Source organism: Oncorhynchus mykiss, chromosome 9 (assembly GCF_013265735.2).
Source record: "Oncorhynchus mykiss isolate Arlee chromosome 9, USDA_OmykA_1.1, whole genome shotgun sequence".
NCBI lineage: Eukaryota > Metazoa > Chordata > Actinopteri > Salmoniformes > Salmonidae > Oncorhynchus > Oncorhynchus mykiss.
The window spans coordinates 72,802,601-72,814,822 of NC_048573.1; the positions used below are offsets into that span (position 1 = coordinate 72,802,601).

Consider the following 12,222-nt stretch of genomic DNA (forward strand, 5'->3'; position numbering starts at 1 on the left):
CCCCCCTCCCCCACTCTCCCTCCACCCCCCTCCCCCTCTCTCCCTCCACCCCCCTCCCCCTCTCTCCCTCCACCCCCCTCCCCCTCTCTCCCTCCACCCCTCTCTCCCTCCATCCCTCTCCCCCTCCACCCCCCCCTCTCTCCCTCCATCCCTCTCTCCCTAATCCCCTCCCCCTCTCTCCTTCCATCCCTCTCTCCCTCCATCCCTCTTTCCCTCCATCCCCCTCCCCCTCTCTCTCCATCCCTCTCTCCCTCCATCCCCCTACCCCATCTCCTTCCATCCCTCTCTCCCTCCCCCTCTCTCTCTCATCCCTCTCCTTCCATCCCTCTCTCCCTCTATCCCTCTCCCTAATCCCTCTCCCCCTCTCTCCCTCCATCCCTCTCTCCCTCTCTCCCTCCATCCCCCTACCCCATCTCCTTCCATCCCTCTCTCCCTCCCCCTCTCTCCCTCCCCCTCTCTCCCTCCCCCTCTCTCCCTGCCCCTCTCTCCCTCTCTCTCTCCATCCCTCTCTCCCTCCATCCCTCTCTCCCTAATCCCCCTTCCCCTCTCTCCCTAATCCCCCTTCCCCTCTCTCCCTAATCTCCCTCCCCCTCTCTCCCTCTCTCTCTCCATCCCTCTCTCTCTCCATCCCTCTCTCCCTCCATCCCTCTCTCCCTCATCCCCCTTCCCCTCTCTCCCTCATCCCCCTTCCCCTCTCTCCCTAATCCCCCTTCCCCTCTCTCTCTCATCCCCCTTCCCCCTTCCCCTCTCTCCCTAATCCCCCTTCCCCTCTCTCCCTAATCTCCCTCCCCCTCTCCCTCCCTCCCCCTCTCCCTCCATCCCTCTCTCCCTCCATCTCTCTCTCCCTCCATCCCTCTCTCCCTCCATCTCTCTCTCCCTAATCCCCCTTCCCCTCTCTCCCTTCATCTCTCTCTCCCTCCATCCCTCTCTCCCTCCATCTCTCTCTCCCTCCATCCCTCTCTCCCTCCATCTCTCTCTCCCTAATCCCCCTTCCCCTCTCTCCCTAATCTCCCTCCCCCTCTCTCCCTCCCCCTCTCCCTCCCTCCCCCTCTCCCTCCCTCCCCCTCTCCCTCCATCTCTCTCTCCCTCCATCTCTCTCTCCCTCCATCCCTCTCTCCCTCCATCCCTCTCTCCCTCCATCTCTCTCTCCCTCTCCATCCCTCTCTCCCTCTCCATCCCTCTCCATCCCTCTCTCCCTCTCCATCCCTCTCTCCCTCTCCATCCCTCTCTCCCTCTCCATCCCCTCCCCCTCTCTCCCTCCATCTCCATCCCCTCCCCCTCTCTCCCTCCATCCCTCTCTCCCTCCATCCCTCTCTCCCTCCATCCCTCTCTCCCCCTCTCTCCCTCCATCTCTCTCTCCTTCATCCCTCTCCTCTCCCTCTCTTTACACATGCAGTCTGCCTCTGTCAGCCCCTCGGGTCACAGTAAAGCACTGATGGAAATGTTCATTCATGTTATCTTGTAAATGACTTCAACTGGAGCCAGGTTGGAAAACAGAGGGAGAAGGAGAGTCATTTTTTTTTTTTTAATGGGAAAGGCTGGGAAGAAAGAGGGGTATCCGTGACAACGTGAACCCTCCTACGCACACACACGCCCCCCTCCTCTAGAATAGCTCATTGAGACTGCAGAAGATCTGGCCCCCCCCAGGTTACTGTGTGTGTGTTTGCCACTCTGACAGACAAAGCCCAGAGTACTATCAGAGCTCTCCTTAGACAGACAAAGCCCAGGGTACTATCAGAGCTCTCCTTAGACAGACAAGGCCCAGGGTATGATCAGAGCTCTCCTTAGACAGACAAAGCCCAGGGTACTATCAGAGCTTTCCTTAGACAGACAAAGCCCAGGGTACTATCAGAGCTCTCCTTAGACAGACAAAGCCCAGGGTACTATCAGAGCTCTCCTTAGACAGACAAGGCCCAGGGTACTATCAGAGCTCTCCTTAGACAGACAAGGCCCAGGGTATGATCAGAGCTCTCCTTAGACAGACAAAGCCCAGGGTACTATCAGAGCTCTCCTTAGACAGACAAAGCCCAGGGTACTATCAGAGCTCTCCTTAGACAGACAAAGCCCAGGGTACTATCAGAGCTCTCCTTAGACAGACAAAGCCCAGGGTATTATCAGAGCTCTCCTTAGACAGACAAAGCCCAGTGTACTATCAGAGCTCTCCTTAGACAGACAAAGCCCAGGGTACTATCAGAGCTCTCCTTAGACAGACAAAGCCCAGGGTATTATCAGAGCTCTCCTTAGACAGACAAAGCCCAGGGTATTATCAGAGCTCTCCTTAGTACCCTGGGCTTGGTCTGTCTAAGGAGAGCTCTGATAGTACCCTGGGCTTGGTCTGTCTATCAGAGCTCTCCTTAGACAGACAAAGCCCAGGGTACTATCAGAGCTCTCCTTAGACAGACAAGGCCCAGGGTATGATCAGAGCTCTCCTTAGACAGACAAGGCCCAGGGTACTATCAGAGCTCTCCTTACAGACAAGGCCCAGGGTACTATCAGAGCTCTCCTTAGTACCCTGGGCTTTGTCGGTCTAAGGAGAGCTCAGATCGTACCCTGGGCTTTGTCTGTCTATCAGAGCCTGCAAACATGTCCTGCATCGCTCTCCTCAGCTATTTGATATCTTTATTCCACCTCCCTGCAGCCCCGTAGATAACACGACCAATAACAGCTGTAGTTGACACGACCAGATCAATAACAACAACACGACCAGATCAATAACAACCCCGACCAGATCAATAACAACAACAACGACCAGAACAATAACAACAACGACCAGATCAATAACAACATCAACGACCAGATCAATAACAACAACAACGACCAGATCAATAACAACAACGACCAGATCAATAACAACAACAACCCCGACCAGATCAATAACAACCCCGACCAGATCAATAACAACCCCGACCAGATCAATAACAACCCCGACCAGATCAATAACAACAACGACCAGATCAATAACAACAACGACCAGATCAATAACAACCCCGACCAGATCAATAACAACAACGACCAGATCAATAACAACAACGACCAGATCAATAACAACCCGACCTGATCAATAACAACAACAACCCCGACCTGATCAATAACAACAACCCCGACCTGATCAATAACAACAACAACAACCCCGACCTGATCAATAACAACAACAACAACCCCGACCTGATCAATAACAACAACGACCAGATCAATAACAACAACGACCAGATCAATAACAACAACAACCCCGACCTGATCAATAACAACAACAACCCCGACCTGATCAATAACAACAACAACCCCGACCAGATCAATAACAACCCCGACCAGATCAATAACAACAACAACCAGATCAATAACAACAATGACCAGATCAATAACAACAACAACGACCAGATCAATAACAACAACAACCCCGACCTGATCAATAACAACAACATCCACCGACCAGATCAATAACAACAACGACCAGATCAATAACAACAACAACCCTGACCAGATCAATAACAACAACATCCACCGACCAGATCAATAACAACAACAACCCCCGACCAGATCAATAACAACAACATCTACCGACCAGATCAATAACAACAACAACACCGACCTGATCAATAACAACAACATCCACCGACCAGATCAATAACAACAACATCCACCGACCAGATCAATAACAACAACATCCACCGACCAGATCAATAACAACAACAACCCCCGACCAGATCAATAACAACAACATCCCCCGACCAGATCAATAACAACAACAACACCGACCTGATCAATAACAACAACATCCACCGACCAGATCAATAACAACAACATCCACCGACCAGATCAATAACAACAACATCCACCGACCAGATCAATAACAACAACAACCCCCGACCAGATCAATAACAACAACATCCACCGACCAGATCAATAACAACAACATCCACCGACCAGATCAATAACAACAACGACCAGATCAATAACAACCCCGACCAGATCAATAACAACAACAACCCCGACCTGATCAATAACAACAACAACAACCCCCGACCAGATCAATAACAACAACATCCACCGACCAGATCAATAACAACAACAACCCCCGACCAGATCAATAACAACAACATCCACCGACCAGATCAATAACAACAACATCCACCGACCAGATCAATAACAACAACAACCCCCGACCAGATCAATAACAACAACGACCAGATCAATAACAACCCCGACCAGATCAATAACAACAACAACCCCGACCTGATCAATAACAACCCCGACCAGATCAATAACAACAACAACAACCCCCGACCAGATCAATAACAACAACATCCACCGACCAGATCAATAACAACAACATCCACCGACCAGATCAATAACAACAACAACCCCGACCTGATCAATAACAACAACCCGCACAAACAAATAATTAACGATGCCCACGGCAACTGACAGGAAGAAAATATAGAAGCTTCTAGAAACGTCTTGTTTTCCTGCCTGGGTCATGTTTAATAGGGAATGCTGTAGCAAAACCTTTTTCTAAACAGTAAAGGGTTATAAGTGTTTCAGTTCATTTTCTTTTGGCCTTATGAACACGTCTGCAAGTGCCTCCTACCTGAAAGAGACCACTCCTGTGTCCCAAATGGCTCCCTTTTCCCTTCACAGTGCACTACTTCAGACCAGAGCCCCGTGGACCCTGACTGTGTATGGAATAAGGGGGGCATTTGGCACCCTGACATGTCTCCTCCTACCTACGTCTGTGCTTCCTCAATGCTAATGCTAAGTGTGCCGTTGTCATTGACTCTGAATTGCTAATGCTAACGGTCTGTCAGAGGCTTTTGTAGAATATAAAGGAAGGTTCAGAGAGGGCAAGGAGGCCCTCCCCCATTTCTTGCGCTCTCTCTCTCTCTCTCTCGCTGGCTGGCTGGCCGGCAGTTAGCATGTCGTGACTGCTCAGTGACTCATGACAGAATGTTCAGTGTTGGGTAAAGGGCAGCGAGGCCAGATCAGACTCTACACACTGATTGGTTGTGGATCATTACATGTCTGCTTTTACAATCAATAGTGAAAAGTAGATGAATACATCAGACCTCTGATTGTGTATCTCACTCCCTCTCTGTGCTTTGTACAATTTTTTTTCTCTAAGCTTTGTACAATTTAAAGGTTAAAGACCCATCATTTCAAATGGTCAGCAATAATCTAACGAGTTCAGCACTACTGATTTCAGAAAATATACCTAGACTAATTATAAGCCTTCCACAACCACAATACCCACTAATTATGTCATTATTTTCATTCCAAGCGTGTTAAATGCAGAAGACACATTTCAGTTGAATGCATTGTTGTACAACTGACTAGGTATCTTCCCCAACTACCCCCCCTTGACAATTTCGTCTTAAAATCGTCACTGGAGGCTGTTGAGAACATGTATTGAGGCCACAACAAAAAAGTGTCAGTAGTTTGCTTAGGATCACACCAGAGTTAGTCTAATTACATGGGGAGTAACAGGACTACCCTAGGATCACACCAGAGTTAGTCTAATTACATGGGGAGTAACAGGACTACCCTAGGATCACACCAGAGTTAGTCTAATTACATGGAGTAACAGGACTACCCTAGGATCACACTAAAGTTAGTCTAATTACATGGGGAGTAACAGGACTACCCTAGGATCACACCAGAGTTAGTCTAATTACATGGGGAGTAACAGGACTACCCTAGGATCACACCAGAGTTAGTCTAATTACATGGGGAGTAACAGGACTACCCTAGGATCACACCAGAGTTAGTCTAATTACATGGGGAGTAACAGGACTACCCTAGGATCACACCAGAGTTAGTCTAATTACATGGGGAGAAACAGGACTACACTAGGATCACACCAGAGTTAGTCTAATTACATGGGGAGTAACAGGACTACCCTAGGATCACACCAGAGTTAGTCTAATTACATGGGGAGTAACAGGACTACCCTAGGATCACACCAGAGTTAGTCTAATTACATGGGGAGTAACAGGACTACCCTAGGATCACACCAGAGTTAGTCTAATTACATGGGGAGTAACAGGACTACCCTAGGATCACACCAGAGTTAGTCTAATTACATGGGGAGTAACAGGACTACCCTAGGATCACACCAGAGTTAGTCTAATTACATGGGGAGTAACAGGACTACCCTAGGATCACACCAGAGTTAGTCTAATTACATGGGAGTAACAGGACTACCCTAGGATCACACCAGAGTTAGTCTAATTACATGGGAGTAACAGGACTACCCTAGGATCACACCAGAGTTAGTCTAATTACATGGGAGTAACAGGACTACCCTAGGATCACACCAGAGTTAGTCTAATTACATGGGAGTAACAGGACTACCCTAGGATCACACCAGAGTTAGTCTAATTACATGGGGAGTAACAGGACTACCCTAGGATCACACCAGAGTTAGTCTAATTACATGGGAGTAACAGGACTACCCTAGGATCACACCAGAGTTAGTCTAATTACATGGGAGTAACAGGACTACCCTAGGATCACACCAGAGTTAGTCTAATTACATGGGGAGTAACAGGACTACCCTAGGATCACACCAGAGTTAGTCTAATTACATGGGAGTAACAGGACTACCCTAGGATCACACCAGAGTTAGTCTAATTACATGGGGAGTAACAGGACTACCCTAGGATCACACCAGAGTTAGTCTAATTACATGGGGAGTAACAGGACTACCCTAGGATCACACCAGAGTTAGTCTAATTACATGGGGAGTAACAGGACTACCCTAGGATCACACCAGAGTTAGTCTAATTACATGGGGAGTAACAGGACTACCCTAGGATCACACCAGAGTTAGTATAATTACATGGGGAGTAACAGGACTACCCTAGGATCACACCAGAGTTAGTCTAATTACATGGGAGTAACAGGACTACCCTAGGATCACACCAGAGTTAGTCTAATTACATGGGAGTAACAGGACTACCCTAGGATCACACCAGAGTTAGTCTAATTACATGGGGAGTAACAGGACTACCCTAGGATTACACCAGAGTTAGTCTAATTACATGGGAGTATCATGACTACCCTAGGATCACACCAGAGTTAGTCTAATTACATGGGGAGTAACAGGACTACCCTAGGATCACACCAGAGTTAGTCTAATTACATGGGAGTAACAGGACTACCCTAGGATCACACCAGAGTTAGTCTAATTACATGGGAGTAACAGGACTACCCTAGGATCACACCAGAGTTAGTCTAATTACATGGGAGTAACAGGACTACCCTAGGATCACACCAGAGTTAGTCTAATTACATGGGGAGTAACAGGACTACCCTAGGATCACACCAGAGTTAGTCTAATTACATGGGGAGTAACAGGACTACCCTAGGATCACACCAGAGTTAGTCTAATTACATGGGGAGTAACAGGACTACCCTAGGATCACACCAGAGTTAGTCTAATTACATGGGGAGTAACAGGACTACCCTAGGATCACACCAGAGTTAGTCTAATTACATGGGAGTAACAGGACTACCCTAGGATCACACCAGAGTTAGTCTAATTACATGGGAGTAACAGGACTACCCTAGGATCACACCAGAGTTAGTCTAATTACATGGGGAGTAACAGGACTACCCTAGGATCACACCAGAGTTAGTCTAATTACATGGGGAGTAACAGGACTACCCTAGGATCACACCAGAGTTAGTCTAATTACATGGGAGTAACAGGACTACCCTAGGATCACACCAGAGTTAGTCTAATTACATGGGAGTAACAGGACTACCCTAGGATCACACCAGAGTTAGTCTAATTACATGGGGAGTAACAGGACTACCCTAGGATCACACCAGAGTTAGTCTAATTACATGGGAGTAACAGGACTACCCTAGGATCACACCAGAGTTAGTCTAATTACATGGGGAGTAACAGGACTACCCTAGGATCACACCAGAGTTAGTCTAATTACATGGGGAGTAACAGGACTACCCTAGGATCACACCAGAGTTAGTCTAATTACATGGGAGTAACAGGACTACCCTAGGATCACACCAGAGTTAGTCTAATTACATGGGAGTAACAGGACTACCCTAGGATCACACCAGAGTTAGTCTAATTACATGGGGAGTAACAGGACTACCCTAGGATCACACCAGAGTTAGTCTAATTACATGGGGAGTAACAGGACTACCCTAGGATCACACCAGAGTTAGTCTAATTACATGGGAGTAACAGGACTACCCTAGGATCACACCAGAGTTAGTCTAATTACATGGGAGTAACAGGACTACCCTAGGATCACACCAGAGTTAGTCTAATTACATGGGGAGTAACAGGACTACCCTAGGATCACACCAGAGTTAGTCTAATTACATGGGAGTAACAGGAATACCCTAGGATCACACCAGAGTTAGTCTAATTACATGGGGAGTAACAGGACTACCCTAGGATCACACCAGAGTTAGTCTAATTACATGGGAGTAACAGGACTACCCTAGGATCACACCAGAGTTAGTCTAATTACATGGGGAGTAACAGGACTACCCTAGGATCACACCAGAGTTAGTCTAATTACATGGGAGTAACAGGACTACCCTAGGATCACACCAGAGTTAGTCTAATTACATGGGAGTAACAGGACTACCCTAGGATCACACCAGAGTTAGTCTAATTACATGGGGAGTAACAGGACTACCCTAGGATCACACCAGAGTTAGTCTAATTACATGGGAGTAACAGGACTACCCTAGGATCACACCAGAGTTAGTCTAATTACATGGGGAGTAACAGGACTACCCTAGGATCACACCAGAGTTAGTCTAATTACATGGGGAGTAACAGGACTACCCTAGGATCACACCAGAGTTAGTCTAATTACATGGGAGTAACAGGACTACCCTAGGATCACACCAGAGTTAGTCTAATTACATGGGAGTAACAGGACTACCCTAGGATCACACCAGAGTTAGTCTAATTACATGGGAGTAACAGGACTACCCTAGGATCACACCAGAGTTAGTCTAATTACATGGGGAGTAACAGGACTACCCTAGGATCACACCAGAGTTAGTCTAATTACATGGGGAGTAACAGGACTACCCTAGGATCACACCAGAGTTAGTCTAATTACATGGGGAGTAACAGGACTACCCTAGGATCACACCAGAGTTAGTCTAATTACATGGGAGTAACAGGACTACCCTAGGATCACACCAGAGTTAGTCTAATTACATGGGGAGTAACAGGACTACCCTAGGATCACACCAGAGTTAGTCTAATTACATGGGAGTAACAGGACTACCCTAGGATCACACCAGAGTTAGTCTAATTACATGGGAGTAACAGGACTACCCTAGGATCACACCAGAGTTAGTCTAATTACATGGGGAGTAACAGGACTACCCTAGGATCACACCAGAGTTAGTCTAATTACATGGGAGTAACAGGACTACCCTAGGATCACACCAGAGTTAGTCTAATTACATGGGGAGTAACAGGACTACCCTAGGATCACACCAGTTAGTCTAATTACATGGGGAGTAACAGGACTACCCTAGGATCACACCAGAGTTAGTCTAATTACATGGGAGTAACAGGACTACCCTAGGATCACACCAGAGTTAGTCTAATTACATGGGGAGTAACAGGACTACCCTAGGATCACACCAAAGTTACACTAATTACATGGGAGTAACAGGACTACACTAATTACATGGGAGTAACAGGACTACCCTAATTACATGGGAGTAACAGGACTACCCTAATTACATGGGAGTAACGGGACTACCCTAATTACATGGGAGTAACGGGACTACCCTAATTACATGGGAGTAACGGGACTACCCTAATTACATGGGAGTAACAGGACTACCCTAATTACATGGGAGTAACGGGACTACCCTAATTACATGGGAGTAACGGGACTACCCTAATTACATGGGAGTAACGGGACTACCCTAATTACATGGGAGTAACGGGACTACCCTAATTACATGGGAGTAACGGGACTACCCTAATTACATGGGAGTAACGGGACTACCCTAATTACATGGGAGTAACGGGACTACCCTAATTACATGGGAGTAACGGGACTACCCTAATTACATGGGAGTAACGGGACTACCCTAATTACATGGGAGTAACGGGACTACCCTAATTACATGGGAGTAACGGGACTACCCTAATTACATGGGAGTAACGGGACTACCCTAATTACATGGGAGTAACGGGACTACCCTAATTACATGGGAGTAACGGGACTACCCTAATTACATGGGAGTAACGGGACTACCCTAATTACATGGGAGTAACGGGACTACCCTAATTACATGGGAGTAACGGGACTACCCTAATTACATGGGAGTAACGGGACTACCCTAAGACTGGATTCTACTTGGAGTTGTGGTCACGTTAAGCCACGCCTCGCTGTGTGTTTCTGTACTGTATTTTAATATATACCTCTATTGATAGACTTTGCTGTTTGTGTTTTAAATGTACCTTCTATAACAGTATTTAAATGTTTGGTTTGTTTAAATTCGATACGCAACTCCGGCGAGTATAATGTCCGTTTTTATAGTTTACTCTGTTTGCTACTTGAGTACCGAGTCCTGCCCCCTCTCACACCGAGTCCTGCCCCCTCTCTCACGAGTCCTGCCCCCTCTCTCACGAGTCCCGCCCCCTCTCACACGAGTCCCGCCCCCTCTCACACCGAGTCCCGCCCCCTCTCACACCGAGACCTGCCCCCTCTCACACGAGTCCCGCCCCCTCTCACACCGAGTCCCGCCCCCTCTCACACCGAGTCCCGCGCCCTCTCACACCGAGTCCCGCGCCCTCTCACACCGAGTCCCGCCCCCTCTCACACCGAGTCCCGCCCCCTCTCACACCGAGTCCCGCCCCCTCTCACACAGCTAGAGCTGCTGCTGTCTACTCTTTCTATCATCCTCTAACTGTGTCTTTCTCTGTGTTTCAGATTGTGTATATATGGAGAGCCGCAGGCCCAACACTCCCTACTTCATATGTAGCATTCAGGATTTTAAACTGGTGAGTACTAACTAGCCTTTTTCTTCCTCTGTCCCCGAGCCAGGGCCTGGCCCCTGAGCAGGGCTCTAACCCTGTCCCCATAACCCTGACCAGGGCTCTAACCCTGTCCCCATAACCCTGACCAGGGCTCTAACCCTGTCCCCATAACCCTGACCCTGAGCAGGGCTCCTACCCTTTCCCTATAACCCTGACCCTGAGCAGGGCTCTAACCCTGTCCCTATAACCCTGGCACCTGAGCAGGGCTCTAACCCTGGCCCTATAACCCTGGCCCCTGAACAGGGCTCTAACCCTGTCCCTATAACCCTGACCCCTGAGCAGGGCTCTAACCCTGTCCCTATAACCCTGGCCCCTGAGCAGGGCTCTAACCCTGTCCCTATAACCCTGGCCCCTGAGCAGGGCTCTAACCCTGTCCCTATAACCCTGACCCCTGAGCAGGGCTCTAACCCTGTCCCTATAACCCTGGCCCCTGAGCAGGGCTCTAACCCTGTCCCTATAACCCTGGCCCCTGAGCAGGGCTCTAACCCTGTCCCTATAACCCTGGCCCCTGAGCAGGGCTCTAACCCTGTCCCTATAACCCTGACCCCTGAGCAGGGCTCTAACCCTGTCCCTATAACCCTGGCTCCTGAGCAGGGCTCTAACCCTGTCCCTATAACCCTGGCCCCTGAGCAGGGCTATAACCCTGGCCCCTGAGCAGGGCTCTAACCCTGTCCCTATAACCCTGGCCCCTGAGCAGGGCTCTAACCCTGGCCCCTGAGCAGGGCTATAACCCTGGCCCCTGAGCAGGGCTCTAACCCTGTCCCTATAACCCTGGCCCCTGAGCAGGGCTATAACCCTGGCCCCTGAGCAGGGCTCTAACCCTGTCCCTATAACCCTGGCCCCTGAGCAGGGCTCTAACCCTGTCCCTATAACCCTGGACCCTGAGCAGGGCTCTAACCCTGTCCCTATAACCCTGGACCCTGAGCAGGGCTATAACCCTGGCCTCTGAGCAGGGCTCTAACCCTGTCCCTATAACCCTGGCCCCTGAGCAGGGCTCTATCCCTGTCCCCATAACCCTGTCCCCTGAGCAGGGCTCTAACCCTGTCCCTATAACCCTGACCCCTGAGCAGGGCTCTAACCCTGTCCCTATAACCCTGGCCCCCGAGCAGGGCTCTAACCCTGTCCCTATAACCCTGGCCCCTGAGCAGGGCTCTAACCCTGTCCCTATA

The 12,222-nt window shown here is 49.0% G+C and overlaps 1 protein-coding gene across 1 annotated transcript in view; it reads left to right on the plus strand.

The window, feature by feature from the left end:
* rerea (arginine-glutamic acid dipeptide (RE) repeats a) overlaps positions 1 to 12,222 on the plus strand; it is a 310,643-nt gene that overhangs the window by 86,472 nt on the left and 211,949 nt on the right. The window contains 1 exon segment of the mRNA XM_036988973.1: positions 10,947 to 11,017. Within this exon segment, the coding sequence (XP_036844868.1) occupies positions 10,947 to 11,017 (71 nt within the window).